The sequence below is a fragment of the Magallana gigas genome, chromosome 7, assembly GCF_963853765.1.
Source record: "Magallana gigas chromosome 7, xbMagGiga1.1, whole genome shotgun sequence".
Classification (NCBI taxonomy): domain Eukaryota; kingdom Metazoa; phylum Mollusca; class Bivalvia; order Ostreida; family Ostreidae; genus Magallana; species Magallana gigas.
Window position 1 is genome coordinate 39269508 of NC_088859.1, and position 23924 is coordinate 39293431.

At 31.1% G+C, this 23924-nt stretch overlaps 1 protein-coding gene across 6 annotated transcripts in view; it reads right to left on the minus strand.

Annotated features, from left to right (window-relative positions):
* LOC105322392 (leukemia inhibitory factor receptor) overlaps positions 1-23924 on the minus strand; it is an 81254-nt gene that overhangs the window by 25404 nt on the left and 31926 nt on the right. For 5 of the 6 annotated variants that reach the window (XM_034458679.2, XM_034458678.2, XM_066067259.1 and 2 more), the window contains 3 exons: positions 4166-4296; positions 2410-2685; positions 239-374 (listed from right to left, as the gene is read on the minus strand). In XM_034458679.2, the coding sequence (XP_034314570.2) occupies positions 239-374; positions 2410-2685; positions 4166-4247 (494 nt within the window). In that variant the 5' untranslated portion in view covers positions 4248-4296. Of the gene's footprint in view, positions 1-238; positions 375-2409; positions 2686-4165; positions 4297-23335; positions 23459-23924 lie in introns of all 6 variants that reach the window. The other variant, XM_066067258.1, reaches the window with a different exon arrangement.

Sequence of the window (23924 nt, forward strand, 5' to 3'; positions counted from 1 at the left end):
ATTAAGTGTGCAATACCTCATTAATTTTATGTAAATTGATGCCCTTCATCAACATATTTTAAAGTTCTTCTCAAAGATTTGGCAGAAATTATTTATTATTTGAATTAATTTTGAATTTATTACATAATGACTGTCATAACAAGGAAATTGGTGGTACCAGTGTTGTTATAGTTTTAGGTAATGTGAATGCCTTTTACATATAGGGTAATCAGCTGGTATTTGCTGGAGTGAGACTTACGCTACTGCCCAGACAAGTTCCACCTTGATATCTCTTATATGGATATAGTTGACACCAAGCTTCCAAGTACAATTCATCTTCTCCCAGTTAAAAACCCTACAGCTGATGTCTTCCTTCTTTACCTTCTGTGGTTTATCTGCAAGTTAATGCAACAAATTAAAATAACAGTTTTAAATTCTCTCACTTTGACACAAATTTTCATCTAATGTTGATTATACAGCATTCCTCTGAAGGTAAACACCTAACAACAGAAAACCATCATTTCATTCATTGCCAAATTCCTTGGATTAAATTTGTTACAAAAGCATGTAAAAAAATTACAATTGTATTCAATATATGTTTTGTGGTCCCCAATTTTTAAAATTTTGATAATATCATATCATGAAATGTTGCTTTGTATTGTCCTCACTAAGAAAGTTTTCGTACACAAATCTAAACACAGAATTATTGAACAGTGAACTAAGAATTTAACTTAGTTTACACATCCCATTCCCAATGGCCAAACAGAAATTTTCTTTAAGAAGTAACATAATGAATTTTTATAAATATAAGCTTTGATCAATAAGGTCCTACTTTACAAGCTTAAGGTTCAAATCAGCATAATGTAATAATTTCATTTTTTAACATTTTTTTGTTACTTTACATATGACTATAACATAATTTAAATGTAACATTCAAGTATCTTCATACAGTTGGATTCATTACATTGCAAGGTTTTTAAATCCTCTCATTTCAGTTTCTGCGTTTCACTTTAAAACATATAGTACCAGCATGCAGCAATGTTATTTTTACAAGATAAACGATAGCATAGGATTCATGCATGATAGAATAGGATTCACGCACGATGAAACAGTATACACACACGTACGATACGATAGAACTGATATATGATAGTTTAGGATAGGATTTTAAAAAATGTTGTGGGTACTGTAACAAAATATTAACTCCAGCAGTGTGACTGTGTATATTTTCTACTATAATTAATGAATAATTGATTACACTGACTGGTATTCAGTTATAATACATGTACCTCCAGAAACAGTGAAGAAAAAACTTCGAAACTACACAAGTTTAATCTTCAAAAAATCTAATCCTCAAGGTAAGGGGTATTAATTAAGGGACGCTTATAATTTGACAACTGTCGACTGACTCTCAAATTTTGGTTGACTACTAGTAATGCTTTTATTTACTGAATCATAGTTAATGTTAAAATCGAAAAAATAAAATTTGACCAAAAACCGTGACCATGCCCCTTTAAGTCAGTGGAGCAGTTCACTGAAAACTTTGCTCCTCCTCACTAGTGCTATACAGAGCAAGTGATGCATAAATAGCTAAACTTTTGTTGCTGTATAAAACTTTAAATTTAAGGAGAAAAATATTCTTTTTATCTTTAAATAGAAATAAAAATGTTAAAAGAAATTTACATGTTTTGTGGATTTTTGTTCATACAAATTTGACTACCCAGTATATTCAATGAGAAAGTTCAACAATATTGAAACTTATGGCTGGAACTTAAAAGTAAACTTTCGGAAATCAAGAACATTGATTGAATAATGATACTATGCATCTAAAAGTTGGTTTTTTGCCTGTTCCAAGCTACGTTTTTACATTTGTGTTCGGATAAAGTTAATTAATCCTGGGTTTTTTTGTAAAGCTGCATGAAAAATTTAATTTGAATCAATTTTTATCTGAAACCTATAGGTAAGCAAGTGAATTGAAATGTTTAATGTTGTCATTATACATGCACAACCAAGACTAACAACATAGGTGTAATAAATTCATCACAAACTTGAATTTAGATTATGTGTAGCATATCTGACTTCAACAAAGTCTTGAAACTTAAACAAATGAAAAATAACTTTTCAAAAATAGTTTCACCAAAATCATACAGAGGTACTGTGGTTTCATCAATATTCGTTGAATACCAATTTTCGTTGATTTTGTTGTTAAGTTTATCCTTGAAATTAAATATTCATTGAACTGCAATTTCTACTAATATTTTGTATTGATAGGGTCATTGGCCACGAATTTCCTGAAACTGTGATTTTCACTTTATCCAATTGATACCCTTGAATATTAATGAAACCACAGTATATCTTTATACTTAATATACAGAGTTTATACATCAGGTTAAAATCTTGTTTTCTCTGATTGTTGATACATGTACTTACAATCCACTGTGACCACTTGGAACCCAAGCACGCCAATCTTCCCATTTGTCTTGTTGATTTTACAGACATAGTTGCCACTGTCATCGGGAGACAGGATTGGCATTCGGAGTTTGATGCTGCGTGTGCCGACAATGGAGACATACTTAGAAGGAATCCGCTCATTTGCGTTCCTGGTGAAGTACATGGACTTGGAGTCTTCATCCAGAGGTCTGGTTAGATTACAGGACAACACCAGCTCATTTCCAATGTAGATGTAAGGGTCTTTGGGAACAACAACTGTCAATGAATGATGTTTGATCAGATCATGTGCAAGAAGGGTCACAAAAATGTGTACTACAAATATGCATATAATGAGCAAAAAGTGGCTGAAGAGTCATTCACACACAGCAATCAATATCATGAAGATTGTATGATGAACAGTCAGATCACTTGATCCTCATAAATTCTACCTTAAAGTTAATTGATCATAAAAGAAAGAAAGCATGTACTTTTTCGAATGTCAATCTGCCAGCATTGGGTGAATTCCACAAACACAACAAAATTGGCATAAAATTGAGTAGAAAATGACCCACTTCCTGCAATTTTGATTCAATTTTCTTAACATAATCACTTAAATTTACATTTTGATTTGCAGCCTATGGTCATTTGTCATAATAAATATGAAAATATCCATCAAATGTAATTTATGATTTTTGCTATGCTATTTTAGATAGCATTCAATAAAAAATTAACAGCCCAGATAGAGAAACACTCTAGAAGAGTTTCTCACCAACGTGGACATCAAGTCTATAGTTTAACAATGCTTTGAACTGATGCACTGCATGGTTAACTTTGCAATTCATGGTGTGTAAACTGTCTATTCCCAAGTGTACTTAAAAAGTGTGTATCGGTACTTACCTTTTAAGGTGATAGTTTACATTAAAATGCTATATATTGTACTGTTTATTTATGAGTAACTTTTAGAGGTTGCAAATGATATTTAGCAAATGTATGTTAGCATTCAGCCGAAAAGTCTAGAGATGATGTATTTACCACATCTTAGTGTCAGATTATATTTTTTCAACTTGTGCATAGTGGTTGAGTTTTGAATGATGGTGGTAATTAGGTGTTTAGGAGATGTGAATAAAGTAAAAGACCGTGTGACCTATATCTAGTTCAGGATTCATCAATGTCAGAATGAGGACATCACCTGGATTTTATAAAAACTATTGGTGAAATTCTGTCAATCCTTAATGCCAGAGCCATAATGAAACTGAATCTGTAATGTCTCTCAAGTATTACATGCTGCTTATAGAATTTTAACTTTTGTTTCCTAACTGGAAGCCAATTTGAAAAACTCAAATGGTATTGAATATTTGTACAAAACTTTTAAGGAAATGAAGTTTTTAGTCCAGAACTAGTGCATTTTTTGTGGGTCTTAAATTGCAAGTTTTGTTTTTTTTGTAATTGGGGGGAACTGTAGCTCTACGATTTGTCAATCTGAATTTATCTTCGTAAAACTACAGATTTTCAGCAAAGGTAAAACTGTCTCTAACCTTTCCATTGATATATTTCAATACAGTGGACAACTTGCTATACATATTGTCAAACATAAATTTGATGAATTTTATTGAACAAATAACCTTATTAATTTATGATATATTTTGTATCTCATTTTCATATCAAAATATGACGTACTACATGTATACTATTATAACTGACAATATATTTTTCAAGTCATTCAGAATATGATAATTGGAACATTGTATCTACAAACCTCCATCTTGAAACAGGAATCCTTGTGTTTGCCAACAAAAGAATAGGAGGAAGACTACGCATATCCCAGACAACATCAGCATAGTGGTCACTTCCTCTCTGTTCACATGATCAGGACAGGTATCTCATCCACTGAAAAATGAAAGAAAAAGTGAGCAAGTTCACACACCCCATGCTCCCCAATTACTTGACATTTAATGATACACGTAATGAATGGCAATTTAAGGTATGCATTAAATGCATAAAACAGTTTAATAAAGAGCATAACTCTCAAATAACCATCAGCTAAAAACTCCCTGCAAAGATGCACATTTATTCCTTTTCCTTTAAAAACTAAAAAAATTAAGTTCAAAGGGGCCAAATTTTCAGAAAAATAATTGAATCTGAATTTCCTGGTAATATGCACATCTACATATTGGGTCCTTAAGGTGCCTCACTACACCTTGAAAAAGTTTCTCAAATCAGCAGAAAAACTCTTGATTATGATAGATAGCAAGATGGATAGGAAGTATATGTGTCAAATAGGCAAAAATGTGCAATTTTAGATAAAAAATGATATTTTCAAAAATTTCATTTAGTAAACATGAACAAAACCCCCAGGCGGATTCGAACTCATGACCTGCGGTTCACAAGCCTGATACTTTAACCACAGAGCTATTACGAAATACATCTGAATCGATTGATACAAACAGTTAACAAAACATTTAAATCGCCATCTTGTGACGTAGTGTCTTAAAAAGTATAAGTCTCGGTGTAGTGAAGTACCTTAAAATGCCTACAAAGTTTCAATAAATTCCATGCAGCGGTTGAAGAGTAGTTGCACTTAAAAACTGTTCATTACTATTTTTTTAACATAAGGCCAAATTTCTAAATTCAGTCAGCCAAAATTCACAGAAAAATAATGGAATTGGAATTTTCTGGTACATGAAAAATGCACATCAACTTATTGCATCCTAAATGCCTAACAGGTTTCAGTAAATTCCATGCAGTGGTTTAAGAGGAGTTGCACTTATAAAAAGAAACAGGACAGATGGACTGACTGACTGGTCAAAAACAATAGCTCACTTTTGATCTCAATACACTATCACTATTAGTGGAAACAAAACTGCAGGAATGAATCAAAAATGAGCTTGTTTAAGTTTAATGGTCAGCTTCTTTATTGAGATTTATAAAGATCTATCCCAATTTAGTGGCTTTATTCATCAGGTCTAGGCAACCTCCGTTTTTGGAGGATAGATTTTATCCTCCGTTTTTGGAGGATAGATGTATGCGCCCCCTGGTGGATCTTTTCAGATGAAGGGCAATTAACTCTGTTTTTACAAAGGGAGTTAACTATGAATAAAATATAATTATTATACTATAAAAATATCACCTTTTTTAGCTATTAATAATTATAATTATTGATAATATTTAATAAATATTTAAGTTTAAATAATTGCAGGGCTGATTTTAAAGAAAAATAACTTATGTGAAGATTCTCACATTTTTTTTTCAATATTCTGGATAATTGATATCTATAAATGGTATCATTTTGATTAATAAAATTTAACAATGTCTTTTTGTGTGAAGGGATTAAATTTAAATGATACTTAATAACATGTGAATTAATTAGAATAAGAGCTACAAAGTTCCTTAGGTATATGCAAACATTTACTTTGTACATGTACAATATAGCAGATCAAGATATCTATTGTGTGTCTCTAAACGTGAATGAACTCATTAATGTTTTAATGAGTAATAAACATCACTATTTTGTGATTTTTATTAAATGAAACATGTAAATAGTCTATGTCATTTGTAAAACTGAACACAGGAAGTACACACTTTCAAAGCATATTGTGAAAATACTATACATAGAATTTCAAATCGCCGCATACAATCATTAGTTTATTCCCTTAACTTTAATTCCCATATGGTCTGGTGCTTGCATTTTCTCATTAAAGATATGCACGAAGCCTTTGAAATATACCCATGCTATCCTCCAAAAATGGAGGATAATTTCACCCACAATGCAAAGTGACTTTCCATATATGGTAAAAATCAGCAGCCATCTTGAAATTGAGCTATCCTCCAAAAACGGAGGTTGCCTAGACCTGTTCATGTGACAGTAAGAACCATCTGTTTCAGTTTATGCTGATTTTGATTGGTGGACCTTGAGATTCAAAATTTGCGACATTTGTTGTCCTGCCTGCAGTACCTCCGACTGCAAAAACTTGGTCTTTTTGCTATAACACGTTGAATTGTTTGTCTATCTTACTGAAAGCCGTCCGCCCTAGGTCCATTAATTAGGGCGAACGACAACTATAGCATACAGACCTAAGGCGAATGGACTCAAGCAAACAGGTAGATAGGGCAAACAAACCATATACTATAATACTACATAACTTGGCCAAATACATACTGGGTTTCTGGAAAACAAACACATCTTGTTCTTCTTTTCATTTATATTTGCCAAAACCTTTTCAATAAATGACACAAAAGTTTCCTTAAAAAAAAATTAATACTTTGAGAAAAGAAGTAACTCAAAGAGCACAAGTATAAATTAATACATGTACCAATAATTTTTCAATTCATAACAATAAAACCCCCACTTATGTTAATGAATACCTTACATTCCTGATTATAAGAAATATCATGTCAAAAAATACTCATACAGGGAAAACCCATACACTATAACATTTGAGTTTATGTAAATAATTTAAAGTCTTTTTCTTCATAAAATTGGACCCCTTGATCTGCATGGCCCTATCCTATTCCTAAAAAATATGATTTTGACTAATTTGAATCTACACTGTTTGAGGTTGCTTTCACTTAAGTTGCACTCACTACTTTTCTACAAATGGATTTTTAGAAAAAGATGTTTCTCTATATATCCCCCCCCAATTGTGGCCCCACCCTGCACCTAATGATCATGATTTTGTCAAACTTGAATCTACCCTACCTGAGGGTGCCTTCACAAAAGTTTCAGATTTTCTGGCCAAACGATTTCTGAGAAGAAGATTTTAAAACAGTACCTTAACCCAGAGGATCATGATTTGAACAATCCTTCATGAGGAAGATTCCACACAACTTTCAGCTTTTCTGGCCAAATGGTTTTTGAGAAGATTTTAAAAAAATATTAAAAAACAAATTTTCAATAATTTTTTATTATCTCCCCTTGAAAGGGGTTTGATCCTTCATTTGAACAAACTTGAATCCCCAAACACAAAAAACTTCTAATAATCAAATGAATCAAGTAGTTTACTACAAATCAAAGTAAAGATACAGAAAAATTAATAAAATTTCCAACTTACAAGGATTTCCAGATTTAAATTACCAAGCCAATCTAAGGAGTAGACAGAGCAAGCCCTTATTTCTTAAGGAAAACTTTCTGTTTTAAAAGTCAACTTAAATGGACTTACACAATTTGACTTAAAATTGTCAAATTTTAGTTTTCCATTTTCAATGTTTATACTGAAAAATATAGAAGTTTATAATGCTCTAGTTGTCAAAATTTGAAAGTCCAATATTAAGTTATAAGCAAGATACAGTGTTCATAATTCTTTGTTTTGTAAACAAAGCTCGAATATTGTCATTTTTACATATGTGTTGTATTTGTGCAAGTTTCAATCAAATATATCTTTCTTTTGTTGATAATAGTATTTATGAAGATACGGAACAAGTTTAAAATATTTTTTTACATATGTCATATTGTCTAAGAAATGGTTATTCTCTACATTATATTTTTTGTAAACATGCAACTATAAGACTCGAGCTTTGTTTACATAACAATCAATTCTTACCTCTGTATCTCGCTTGTAACTTGACTTTAACATTCAATATTTTGGTCAATCATAAAAATGCACCAGTAAACCACTTTATACATAAAAAATAAAAATAAAATTTTTGATCTCAAATCCTGTCTAAGTTCCTTTAAAAATAATTCTTTAATAATACTGGATGTGATAATACAAATGCCAAAATTTTCTTCCTTATCAACAACAAAATAAATTTCATATAAAAATTCTAAAAAAAAGTTAATTTGATATTATTCATTTGACATCAAAAACATTAATTTCTACATCCGGCCATTCCAACTGACATAAAGGTCGAGGTGACAAACAAATTTTTTTTTTGGTTCATTCAAAACTGGGACAAAAGCTGTATAATTAGCTAATTTCTTGTTAATATTTCACTTAAATTAAGGCATACATGTTGATGAACAGTACAGGCACTGACCTAACATTTTATTCTTGCAATGAAAAATGACACCATCTACATACTTACCACCTTATACATGCCCTTTTTCTCAATATCATATGACAAAAATGACGATGTCAAGTGCCTCTAATGCATGAATGAAAAACAATTTTGTGGTTTCTGTTTGTTAACACCTCTTTGCGGATAAATCCCTGCAACTCAACCTATGGTTTGTAATTATCATGACCATAATTAATAACATGTGAAAAGTTTATTGTTTTCAACTGCAGGGACTTTTAAGACTGGCAAATTACCCTTATTTTCCCCATGAATTACATCATTTAAGTCACTGACTGTCTGTTTGGTGGTTAGCCAAAATCTTGTTGAGGACCTTGGCCATACCTTGACGACAATGTCTCTTCCTCGATCGTGCCAGCTATGGCACTACAGTAATAATTTTTTTTCTTAAGTTAACGTGAGTGCATGTGCTTCATTTAGTACGGTGTTGGGATAAATTATAATATTAACCAGTGTTTATAATTATACATACATGTACTAAAATACAAAATGTGAACTGATATAAAACATACACTAAAGTGACTTCTGACACTAAAACAGAGAAGACTTTGTCTTGGGGCTGACTGAAAGCCAATTAAAGGCCAAGGTCAGCCAATATCTGTCAAACATTTGGTATAGACTGGTCAATACCTGCTTTATCAGGAACTTTCGTTTTTCCCTTTTTGGTTTGATTGAAATTTTATAAATTAAAAAATATAAACTTATTTAATTTTAACAAATTTTTTATCATTCAAAAGTAAGAAAACAGTAATTAGAGAACAATCTATACATCATATGATTAACAAATCTATTTTTCTAATATATCAAGAGTTTAACAGATTCTGTATAGAACACATCTGTTTTGCTGGCTTTATAATTTTTTTTGGTCCGATTTAATGTTTTTGCATTTTATCATCCTGAATATCTCAATCTGTTGCATTCATTGTACCGGTATTTGATGATACAAGAACTGGCCAGGTTTTTTTTTATATAATTGTCAATAGAAATCAAGTTTCTTGAGAAATAAAGGAGAAAATTTGCATAGATATTAATATTACTCAATACCGATATATGGATTTAGAGAGTTCAGACTGCTGATTCATAAAGCAAAGCAACTTATAACTTGATCCATCTGACTTTAATGTTGTATTTTCTTTCATGTGTATATATATGGACTAATTTTCAAAATATTAATCGTCATCACATCAATGCATTATTTTATATTTACATCTACCTAGTATGATTCCCTCTATTTATTATGGAAACTTTTTAACTCATAGCTCTATAGAAACTGACAGGAATGAAATCTACACACCCCATTTATTGATTGGTCAAAATCTACAGTTTACAATTTATTCATTTGTTAATTAAAAGAAAGATGTAAATACATGACTGAGTGATCATTGCAAAAAATGTTTACACATAAACTCGCTAATATGGGTTACGTATTTTTACTGCAATATGTTGCAACCTTCATATCCTGCCTGAATCACCAAAGAAAGCATTTTATTGTTTAAATGATAAATATATGCATTCCAAAAATTCAAACATTAACTGAGTTTCACATGTTTGCACAAGTCTGAAACTTTTTATAGCCTTACTACACTTTGAAAAATGAAATTTGTCAATTACAGACTGCATTACAATGAGATTTTAAAGACAAACACAAATGCAAATTCGATGCATATTGGATATGTTAAGTTAGTTAAGGTTAAATGCCTGATATGAGCTACATCATATTTTTTTTTATGGATGTCATATCTAAAACATGATTCTGCTGTTCAAAGATGGATATAATTGCTCTTTCATGCTTCTTGGTCCATTTTTTTATCAAATTTTGTTACACTTTCAAATGATGATTATATGCTAAGTATGTGTATAATGATAGACATTGCAGTAGTTTTCCCAGTTAATTAAGCCAAATTTCAATAAAAAATGATGTACCATTTAATTTTTTTTTTACAAACAACATACAAAGAATATCACGTTTTTTCATCCCATATTAAAATTCGCTCCTGACGTCGAGGTGGGGATAATTGTTTTATGATATTTGACATCCCTTTTAATTGAGTCTAAATATGAGTCATGTCTGGCAAATAAAAAATAAACCTCATGTGTACATTTTGTTCACTAAAATTTCTGAAGTTTGTATTGTTTACATTCGATGTATAACATACAGGTTGAAATAAACCCAAAAATTTGGGGAACAAAACCAAATGGTTTCCCTTTCCTAAACATTCCCATGATGCATTTTGGGTTTTTTTTTGTTAAGCCCATAAAGAATTTATCTTTATTTACTTTGATATTTCTAATGTTGAAAGAAGATCGATTCTGCTAAAGTTATAACTTTATAAGATAATTGGTTCCTAAGGAAAATAATTTGATTATGTAATAAAATGTAGCTAAATAATCTGACCATGCATGCAGCTTTAAATAATTTTTACATTTTTTTTGTGGAAAGTGGAAAATTTGTTTTGGTTGCATTAAGTAACACACTATAGAGTTTTAAATTTGGAATGAAAAATCATGTCCAGTAATGTCAATACGATGTTTTATTATTTTAAATAAAAAAATTACTGTACAAGCAGAAATATTCATTGAGGATTTAATTTGGCTATTTTCGTTGGCAGTAAAAATCAATGAAATTAAATTCATGACGAATTTTTAACCCAAGTATTAATGATTACAAAGAGATTACTATATGACAAAGTTAAATGCCTACGAAATTTTGTTTGGTTTAAAAACAACAAAATTTTGACCCAATGAAAATATGTGCTTCTACAATATTTATGAAAATAAAAAGCATCTTTTTTCAAACAAGTGCATAAATTATTTTAAAGAGATGTGCCTTATAAAGAAAAAGTATAAAAGAATCATTTTGAAAAAAGAAATTGAATCAAAATGGCAAATTTTTCGAAATATTGAAAAAATATTCAAAATCGTACCACACCTGATCAAAGTTTAACTGATCCCAACTCAATGATGGAAATTTAATTAAAAAGCAATTTCACCCGAAAATTTGGATATTTAGTAGTAATAAAATTTGTAATTAACTAAACAATTATATTAAAATGGTTTCTTACCTGCAAATTAAGAACTATTGTTGATTTTTAATTTTTCGGCAAATAAGATCAGGATCAATTTGCTTTTAATCAGAATTGGTCATATTTTAACCATATGCAATATTTACAAAAACCATTTTAATTCAATTTTTTCTTTTAAGGTAAATGACTGTCTTATATTTCTTCTCTATAACACACATCTCCTTACAAGATTTTATCCACAGGTTTGAAAAATATGAACAAAGAAGCTTTTTATTTTCATAAATATAAAAAAAAATTAAAATGTTTTAAAATTATTTACAATACTGGACCTGATTTATTAGATATTAATGTCATGCATTTATTCACTTTGAATTTTAAACTCCGGAAAGTGTTAAATTACTAAGTATAGTTTTGAATATTCATGATTGCTGCTGTTCATGCAAAATTCATGAAAGATGATAATTCATGAATGTTTATCAATTTTTTTAAAATAAACAATTATTCATGATTCTTAATTTTTACTTCATAGGATCGATCTTCATGAGCATTTTATGATCAATTGTTTGAATATTTAATATTCATGAATTAATCCAAATAAATCGTGAATTATTCATAATCATCTCGCACCGAAGGTTGCAACTAAAACCTTTTCACTTCAATTTTTTTTTCAGTAATATACTAGTTGAATTTGAATGTTGAATGTCTTATACATGTGTTAACATACATGTATATATGCATCTTAATGTAAAATGTATATACATGTATATGCAGCTTAAAATTTCAAGGATCTTAAATGATATTTGCAATGATAAAATATGTTACAATTTCCCAGAGAGGGTCTTAAAACTACTTTATTATAGCTGTAAATTTGTTATAACAGTGTTCATTATATATTACATCAATTTTCAACAGGTCTAATTTATAAGAAATTTGTCAGGACATGAATAAGATTTATTATAATAGTAAGTAGTCCACAAAATTTATGTGAATTAAAATTCATAATAATCAATATACTTTCACTGGTTTAGATCAAATTTTCAAATTTAAACAATATTTGACCAAAAATATTTTTATAAAATTTTTTAGAAAGGTAAAAATTATTAAAGTCCCTGGGCGGGATTGGAACTCATGACTTACAGATTAGTAGTTGATGCTTTAAACCATTACGCTATACTGTTAGGTAACAAATTTTGGAGAGAAAAAAATTACGTTATTTATTGATTATTTCGATAGTAAGCTAGTACATCACAACATGAAGGTGTCTTATCATCTTCGCTAGCCAAGGGTTTTTGATTGGCACCGCTTCTCACTAACCCTTGGCATATTGTGCCAGCAAAAGTTAGGATTTTTTTCCTGGATTTTGATTGGGGTTTACTGAAACCGTTCGACCAATCAAAAATGCAAAACATATCTACTTTAATTGACAATTTTTTCCTACTGTTTATTCACGTGTCTCTAACACAAATAGTTCAAAACCCTTAATTTTTTAGTCTTTCCGTTTGTGCCTTTATGATGGAGGTACAAGTATCATTCAATGGTGCAATAACAAGTACACCAGATTGTGTATCAACAGAGGCATGCACTCGTAGATTGAGGATTTACCGCTCCTATTACACCTTTCAAATAAATTCGGTTTATATGTAACATTTCACATTTTTCATATTCATTTTATACACAGGGCATCAAAAAGTTCTTTGAACTTGTCAATAATAATGTCAATAGAGGCTGCCGTTACTGCATCTGGTACGCTAAGTACGGCATCTTTCATTATTTGGCAGATTTAAAATTAGGAATGGGGATGCTGTGACGAAAAAATTCCAGACTTTTGTTAGCTCGATTTGCCAAGGGTTTGTGAGGAGCGGTGCGGATCAGAAACCCTTGGCTAGCGAAGATGGTACCTATAATACCACTTTAAATTTTTATGTAAAAGGCTGATCAGTACTGGTAATTATGAAATGTGCTAAGTTTATCATGTATTACATGCAATATACAAGGCGAAAATCATTATTTCATATTTGACAGGTTTAGACATAAGTTGTGGAACTGCAGTTACCTTTAGGGACCCCCCTAAAACAAGGTACAGGAACTCCATCTGCTCAGAACACAAAATTAACACAACCCTGAAGCAAGGCAATATTTGACAAGTTTTATCTGAAATACCTCACTTGCTACACCACAATATGCTGCACATTAAAACATACAAATACCTTGAAATGTACTACTTTGATGAAACATATGCATATCTGTTGGTGCAATCTATAAAATGTTATTGCATAATATACCAGTTTTATATCGATCTTCATTAAAAATGGATGAATGTTTAAAATAGATACTACACTATAGTAAAATGGGGAATGATAAGAAAAGAATATTTATACAGTGTTCATTTGACTGTGTACCGTTATATACATATATGAATCACAGAAATTATATACATGTTATATAATTTAACTGTCACGCTCTGATCAATATCATATTATGATGACTATATTGGAGCAGCAGCTCCTAGCTGCATTCATAATGAACATAGGTAAACGTAGGTATAACTTTTGCTAAAGCAACATTGATACGAATAACTAAGATATCCAGCAAATGTGTCTGAGATTAAAAAACATTTCTTTTTATAATAAAGTAATCCTCTCTACTATAATAAGACAGCGGAACATTAACTGGCAAGATTGGAAATACAGAACTTATGTCAATTTCACCCGTTACAGTCATGTGATATATGAAATAGGTGGGAACAAACTGACGCGGACGTTTGAGAAAACATTGGATTGAAACTGTAGTTATAGGAAGTGTATCAGTGAAGACTGGTTCTCTGAAGTCATTGTACAATGCTTTGCCTTGCGTGTAATCTCTCTCGAATAAGGATCTCCTCATATACTTATTAATTATAAATAAAATATTTTGCAATCACTTTGCTGATACTAAATAAAATGTGTTTTGATCGCATAACTTATATAGCAAGTCAGAAACGCTCAGGTGGATTGAAAATACACTTCTTATATGTACAGTTTCAATCCACTGTTTTCTCAGATGTCCGCATCAGTTTCAGTTCCAGCCTATATCAAATGTTTTGACTGTAACAGGTGAAATTGACGTAGGCTGCATATTTCTAATCTTGCCAGTTAATGTTTTGCGGTTTTAATAACCAATTAAAAGAAAAGGTGATAATTTTAACATTAAGGTGGCTCACTACACCTTGAAATATTTTCTCGAATCAGCAGAAAATTACTTGATTATGATAGATATCTTATGGATAAGAAGTATAAAGGTCAAATAGGCAAAAAATGTGCAATTTTGGATGAAAAATTACATTTTCGAAAATTTAAGTTCAGTAAACATGAACAAAAGCTCCAGGCAGATTCGAACTCATGATCTGTGGTTCAGAAGCCCAATACTTTAGCCACTGAGCTACGATGATCGATATATCAACGAATCCGACGATATAAACAGATTAACAAAATATTTAAATCGCCATCTTGTGGCGTAGTGTCTTAAAAAGTATAAGTCTGGGTGTAGTGAGGTACCTTAAAAGAAATATTTTTTAACATCAGACACTTGTTATGTCCAAATATCAATGTAGATTGAAAATCTGATACTTTTTATTTAATAGCCTTTACATCATGATTTTTTAAGGAGATTATTGGCCCTGGTGGGTAGGGTAGAAATCTACAGTTACAAAAGCAATTTAAATACACGAAAAAATCAATCAATAAGCAAGATAGATTCAAGAATAATTCTGAAACATTTAACCACACACAGGTCGCGATCAAATTCCAAATTGATGCCATCAATGCAGTAACAGTTACATCAACATACATGTGCGACCTGCTATAATGTCAAATTCATCAATCTTTATGTCAATATTACACATACCGGGCTAATGAATAATAATGTAAACCTAAACATTGCTTTTAAATTCCTTTACAACATTCATTTTAAAAGCTTATACAATTATTGATCTAGCATTAATTGATTTCCAAATTTCTTTTTACAAGCCCACATTTAACGATTTGGTAGGTAAGAATAGAAATCTATTATATGTATATCATAAGTATATTAATTCTATATGCATGTAAATCTTGCAATAATTTCTTAACATTATACTAGTGTGTGAATTTTAATTAGATTCCTCTATGATTTCAACAAAAACTAAGGCCACATAAAATGAATTTTTGGATTCTCATCTCTGCCCGCCGCTCTCAAAGTGGCCGACCCTTTTGTTATATTCTATTTAGAAAAAAAAATCGTGGGTGAAAAATTCAGGCTTGCTATACACAAAAAGTCTGAAGAACATTTTTACATGGAGATTATCATTTGATTCCAGTCATGTCTGTTATCATAAGAATACAAATGTCTACATGAATTTACAGCTACATTAAAAAAAATAAAATTAAAGATTGCAAATTGGTCAGTGCACTCAAATTAGCTTTAACGATTATAAGATATAGTGCAGTTGTTATTTCAAGAACACGAAGGGTGAAAGAGATATTCTTAATGAAATAAGAAATAAAATCCACCCACCTACCCCATATTTTTTGCAAATCAGGATGAGAATCTAAGTATTAATTTTATGTGGCCTAACGCTAGAACACTGGTAACAGCGAGTGGCATGCAGCGCCGGCGATTGAAGCGAGCTCTAAGAACCAGTGTGCGGGAAAAGAACTAGCAAATCCTACCAATTTTTTGGGCAGCTTCCCAGCATTCCATCTCGCTCCTGTAGTGCTAAGCCAGAAATGGCTGATCTTTCATATACATCTTGCGCTATAGTTTTTCAATATTTCGCTGACAATAATGCAAGATATGTAGTTATGTACCGTAGTTCCTGCTACGATCACCCCAATGATCGCATCGCACAACATATCATATGTATATTAGAGATGTTTGCTGAGTTTTTAATTGAAGTACAGAAAAATTTTGCATAAACTTCTTTATTTACATATGGATAATCTACTTTTAAGACATTACCAGAGAGGCCATTCAGAAATTCAAAACAAGTTTCTTAGTTATATTCATGAGGGCAATTTGGTATCCATTAATGTATGTATGTGGAGCTCTTAATGTTATAAATTGAAAACTTATTGGTATAAATTACTTGTGTTCTTTCATTTCATTTCACTTAGTATCAAATTCTTTTGTTTTTGTTTTTTTGAAGAAAACTTTTGAATCTATTCTTTTGTCACTTATTCAAAAATCAAAGATAAAAATAAATCCCATTTACCTAATTCAATCCATATATCACTTGTGATGTGTGTTAAACACTGGCACCATCGGGTTTTCAGTGACAGAGAATCTCTCGATCATTTATCAGCCAAGATCACCAATATACAGATGTAGGCCCTGCATGGACTTTTTGTTCATTATCGAAAAGAAATATCAGCAGCCATCAAACATCACACACATTGCTGGCTCCAGATTTCAATTAATTCCAACTATTTGATCCCAGCGAGAACAAGTCTAAGCAGTAATCAGATAAATAAACAGAGAAACACCTACCTCCTATTGTCACCTGCTGGGATAATTGAATGATCCACCTTTCTATTTTTCACCACAGCAGTGATCAGTCCTTCAAAGTAACACTTCCCAGTCAACACAAAAAGGTATTACAAATCCACTCAGACTACGTCTCAGGTGCTAACAGTCCACCTTAAATCCTCTTTTAGGGGAAGCACAATTTCAGTTATGTCACGTCATTAATAAAATCCCACTGTCTGTTCAATCAAGAGTAAACATCTGAAAATGAGAGCACAATGAAGTGAACCATTAACAGGTGACCTTGTGAATATTAAAATAATTATACACACCTGAAATACCTTCACTGTGTCTGTTCTCATCTCCATGCATATATATATATATATATATATACCTAGTCAGTGATTGATAAATACCTACTAAAAGTTTAGGGACAGATTGAAATAAAACCAAAAAGATGTTGTGTCTGCAGGCCAGTCTGACCGACCACCTACACTATGTGTCAATACAATGGCTAGTGGTCAAATCTCACTGCTAAATTGGCTGGATGATTGGTTTAATCACCTGTATGATGGTCTAGTAAACACATTTCAATACCTAGCTGTCACAGTTTCCTTTCTCTCCCTATTCTATCCAGAAGTTCTCGCCTCTGTGGATCAATTGCCTTCAATTAATCTGAAGAGTGTTGATCTAAATATATCAACAACAAAATAAATAGAAGTATGTTCACCTCCGACCTTCACAAAAAAAAATCACTGATACAGAAAGTCTCCTATACCTTAATCAGTAGAAATGTCAATCATGCACATGACTTGCAGAGATTATTCAACAGAAATTCCAGACTCATAACCATATAGATTTTAACTTCTTCCATGTTATTCGTTCACGTGAATTGTAGCAATGTAAATTGCTACATTTTGTAAATTACTTCAAACTAAGATACTTCCATCATGTCAACAGCCTGTTTATTTACATTCATGACACATGCTGTACAGGTTTAAATCTGTGTTTGATATATCTAGGCACACATACTTTTTATATAATCACCTTGGTGGTTCAGAATTGATAGGACTTTGTGAGGACTGCTGCCGGAGATGCCGATTTATTTTTTTGTCAATTACTACAGATGCTGGAGATGTGATCTATGGTATTAAACACTAAAATGATTCTACTCATTTAATTTTCAACATCTGTGACACAAGTGATGTAATGGCATAAATGAATTGAGAAAACTATTTGTTTTGACATGTTAACATACAGACTAAAAAAAAAATCATTACAATTTGCAAATATCAACTGCAGCCATGGTATAATTTTCAAATTCTTTATGTGTCCTTCTTTCTGCAATTAAGTGACATTTATTGTGAGAAAAAAAAGAAAAGATATAAAAAATAAATGAACAATTAATTTGAACTTTCAACCAACAAATTCTAAGAAAAAAGTACCGGTAGTAGTTGTAGCACGACACCAATTCGCAGAAAAATCTGTCAAGATGTATATAGCTTGATTAATTTTTACTATTTTATTACACAATTAGGGCCTAATTACAACAAGGATAATAAAGCATGTAAACATGATAAAAGTGACAAAACTTATGGATACAGCGCATCATCAATCTCTTTGATTCGGGTCCAATAAATAGACCCTTCCCAATTGGGGAAAACCCTCAAAATTCACAATTTACTTATCTAAAAAATTCCAAATATATCACAAACTTTACATTGTGTGCATAAAAAAAATCATGTTCATTTCATTTTTAATTATAACTTCTTGTGCATTCACAGCTGGACTTCACGGCATTCATAAGAGTGTCACAAATTTAAGCGCTCTAAGGAAATTGCAGTCGATGTGGGTGCAAATAAATCAAATAAAATGGTGAAAAATATATCTCATATCAACTCTTCGTAAAATTATATAAATTTAATGTATTTGAAACACTTTAAAAAATGGAATTATAGGGGTCAAATTTGACTCATATCATATATAGTTCTTTCAATAGAAATTTGTAAATCAACATGTATTAATAAAATGAGAAAAAAAATTGAAGTGTTTTTGTTCCCTACAACTATTTAATTTCAAGTAAATCAATATTCTAAAATTTGAAAATTAGCATGTACATGTATCAATAAATGATAACAGAAAAATTGAAGTGTTCTTATATCTGCATGAAACTTAAAAAATCTGTAATTATCTGAAAAAAGTTTTCTTTTTACCCTTGGTTGGTTCCTGAGAACAATAAAGAAAACAAAATTTGAACTGTAAAACTTCAATTTTTAGAAGTTAACAGAAAATTATGCTTTGAAATATAAAGTCTCAATTAGTCATTTTGATAATTAATACATGTACAAGTATTTTTAAATTTTCCAATGTTGACAAAAAAATTGGGAGGGATCCGATCCCTGTACCAAAATTGCTGTGACAGCCCTGAGATACATAAATACAGGTAAGTACAGGTATATACCGGTATAATAAGCACCTTTTGTGACGTAACTGGGTTTGCACCCAAGGAGTTCGGTACTACCAACCTTCTTTGTCGGCCAGAAACATGAAAACTACACATTTCTTTAGGGTATTATTGTACTGTAAAAACTGCCAGATATGTACTTTGACTTGGGGCATCAATGTGTTCAGAAACTTATGTTGACTTTGATCAGAGAACTAATACAAGCAAACTGTGTAAACCAACTACCACAACCTCAGGTAGAAAGAGTTTGTTTTCTTTGGAGCTTTTGTTCATCTTCTAAAAAGTTGAGTAATGAATAAACAGGGAAATATAAACAGGGCTGTTTGTCCAGTCTGTAAAATCAAGTAGGAATTTTATTGAAAAATATTACACAATGTAAACATGCTAAGCTGGATGGTCAAAAGGTTGTTCATCATAAGGCGGCCATTAACAAACCTCGATCACTCTGACTTTCAGAGTGTCTCCCACAAACTGTGCTTCTGACAACTTAGAGAAGCTGAGTAGTCAACATGCTTATCCATGATACAATGATCTTCAAACTACAATAAAACTCCCCCAATTTGATTTTACAGTTATAAATTTGTACATACGACATACATATACCGTACATTATGTAAAATGTTTTCTCATTTCTCTACTTTTGTGGGCAAAATTTATGTAATAAGCATCTGCGCCATCCTTTGAACCTTATAGCAGAGGCCTACACAGAAAATTATTGGGTTTATCTCATAATTTCTCAATTGATTTATAAGTATTTATGCATAAAGGAGCAGATTAACACAAAAAATGCTTAGGTCATCATTCATTTTACCTAGATAATGTGCCAGAGACACATGTCCCCCTACATCTCAAAATACAAGACTAAATCTAGTACAAGATATATTTTGAATCAATGCAAAAAATAATCACTTATGACTAAATATTTTACTTGACTACAAAATAGCATTCAATTTATACAGAAGCATATTTTATAGATGTCATGTAAGATAATTAAGACTCTTTTAGCAAGGTAATTCTGTTATCTGCGTTTCCTTGAATATATTTAAACTAAATATTGTATAATATTGAAAATGTTTGATGTTTGCAACAGTGTTATATTTTAGGTGAGATCGTATATCAAGTGCGCTATACTTTTTGATAAAAAATTAATATTATGGACAGTAAACCCTAAAGATTTGACAAATTTTCAGGGTATGTTTTCTCATAAGATTTTTTGTGGGGCAAATCCACGACCAACCTTTATTCTTGCAAATCATATCATTTATGACTTGCTGTGATTTTGAATTGTAATCGAATTTGAAATTTCACATTTGAAATTATATAGGAGTTTAAAATTTTTCTCTGTTTGAATTCCATTTGAAGTTTAACACAGTTGATCTTTGATATCTCAAGCATCAATATCTCGAATACAATGGATATGCAGAAGAGAGATGCAAGTCCCAACCTCTTGTACTTTAAGTATTTTATCCTCAATATCTCAAATACTTGGATAACGCAAAGTTTTTAAACAGTCCCATCTTATTAGAGATATCAAAGTTTGACTGTAATTTTGGTCGATATTTTTTAACTGGCAAGAAACCATGGCTTCATCAATAATCATTGAAAACCAATTTTTGGTGGGTCAATTTAAATGAGTCGACCATCAAAATTAAATGCTCATTGAAATACAATTCCACATGACACACTTAATTGATTGGATCAATGGCCAAAAATTTACTTATCCTTTACACTAAACTGATTTTCACTAGATCTGTGAAAATTGAAGTTAATGAAACCACATTATGGAATAAATGTTCTAAACTCTGAGCTGAGATTTACAAAATATTAAACTAACTATGACATGGCTAAACATTAAAATTCTCATAAGCTACCAAATGTTTTAATTTAAATTGACACCACGCAGTAACAAATATTTACATCAATTGAAATTGCTTTGTACAGTATAAGTTTTGCACAATAAGGATCATGATACCAAGAGCGAAGAAATATCTACTTATTTGTACGTCATTTTCTTTTTAAACGCAGCCCTGTATCCTTTCTTTGCATGTTGCTTGATAAGTTGCTTATTGATAAAGTTCATACATTTAAAATACCGGGTAACTACAAATGCTGAAACCCAAGTGCTTTTTCAAAATATCCCAATGGTAAAGCCATGCATAATTGTGTCAAACTTCAGTAGTTTAATGTGTATAGATTCATTTTCAGATTTTTCATATCAAATGTGTTTTTTAAAGCTACGCCTTTCAGACATGTGGGAGCAAGATTGCATGGTTGGTGTTATGCATTCAAGCAACCTTTGATATTGCCCTGTGAACATACATTCAAAGGTCTCTTAATGGAATATCTCATATCAAAGGAACCACAAATGCCACATTCATTCATTTTTACACAATATAATCTTTTTTAAAATGCTACAGTTTTATTGTACACCTGTACCATACCCCTTATGAATATGGATACTTAAATTGAATTTTTTAAATTCCCCCATATTTGAATTTTATCCATTGTTTCTTGCACCAAAACAGTTCTCGTTATCATAATGCATGTACATGTAATCAGCCACGTGTTGATTTGTCGCGTGGTCAATGTTTGTTCAACAATATCCAGTGAATCATACTGCACTTGTCTCGTGTCGGACTTCTCAGGTTAATCGGGTATTTGAAATTTTTCAATTACGATGAGTTGATTGAAAAAGTATTTCTATTGTACGTATTCTGTTATACAATTATTGTTAACAAAATCAAAAATATAAATGAAAATCAGCAACGTTATCACCATCCAGGAGGTCTAATATATTTAGAGAAAATTAGAAATGTTGCAAGAATAGACAATCAAGACCTACTGCATTAAATACTAAAATAATAAATAAATTTGCAACAATGTCTTCCGAACCGAATGTTGCCTAATCCGGCCAAATTTCTCAGAACCATCTACGCCGGATTATACAAGTTTTACTGTACGAGTTCTTTTAATGATGCTTCATAAAATAGGTTGGTTTCATAAGGTGAAAAGGCAGCATTTAAACTGTCATTTTGATTGAAATATTAAGGAAACCAGCTGTGAATCTCAGAGTTTTTTGAAGTTTTTGACAAATGAAGTTTATCCAGAATGCCTTCAGTGTCTCTAAGAACGGGAGACAAAATGTTTTCAACCTCTTCTTTAAAATAATGTTAAATTGAACAAAGATACTGGGATTACTTTTTATAGGATTTTAGATGGAATGTCAAGAAAATGTTAATTCCCTTATAGTCATGAAGTACTGGAAAACAGTATATTATTAAATCAATTATGACATCACAATGGATCTAGCACCAAAAAGGCACTCTGAAATCATTTAGCCTACTAGATCTTGACCTTTATCTGTTTAGGTGCAGAGTATTTTTCACCCTTGACCTTTTACCTTGTGACTTTGTGAGGTTATCTACTTCTTAGGGATACAAGTGCTTGTATCAATGTCCAATGTAGTTGACACTTGACATTTAATCTAGTGACCTCAAAATGAAGAGGGGTCATCTTCTCTTTAGGAAATATGAATGTAACAACTTTTTTGTCGATATGCATGTATGTACAAATTACTGTGGTTTCATCAATATCTGTTGAATACCAATTTTCGTGGATTTCGTTGTTAAGTTGATACACAAAATTAAATGTTCATTGAAATGCAATTTCTATTAACATTTAGTACTGACAGGGTCATTGGCCACGAATTTACGCATCCTTGAAACTGTCATTTTCACTATATCCACGAAAATTGATACCCTTGAATATTAATGAAACCACAGTATTAGTATAATGTAGTTATATACATGTACTTCAAATACAATTTTAAGCATTTTTTTCTCCTTAAAAAGCATTTAAAGAAGAGTAATAGGAATTTTATTAAAGTCTTGTTGCAAAACAGAAATTAATGTGTAATATGCGCAGCATTAAGGCATATAAACATGTTTACCTTTTGTAGGCTACAAGTAAACGATCACAACGGCACGGTCTGATTCACTGGTTGCTTCCCCTCCTACTTTTCAGATCTTAAAAGTACATGAAAAAGCTGCTCCAGATACACATGGGTGGGCACCTAAGCAAGACGCAATACATCACCACAAGCGGACATAAAAATCTTTTTCAATATTATATCGTCTGATTCAGAAATAGAATATGTCGTGTTTAACTTGAATTTGAAGAAACTGAAGTAATAGACATAAATATTTCTGAATATATCACATAATTAACATCACTATTAATTGATTTGAAAATAATTTGCAAAATCACGCATGACAATTTAATCATTAATCAAAAGGAAAATAACTCATTCCTGACTTTATAAACACAGATATTGCATTAATACTATAATTTTTAAAATTTGTAAATGCATTCAATGAGTGCAACATTAGTTAAAAGAAAACCCATGGGCCATGGCACTTAAGCAACAAATATCCAGTGGTAAACTAAAGATCAGGTGAGCTTAAAACTAAGTGTCTTATTTGATCAGTAAAAAGCCTTGAAAAAAAAATAAAAATGCCTAGACGATCCAATATTGCAAC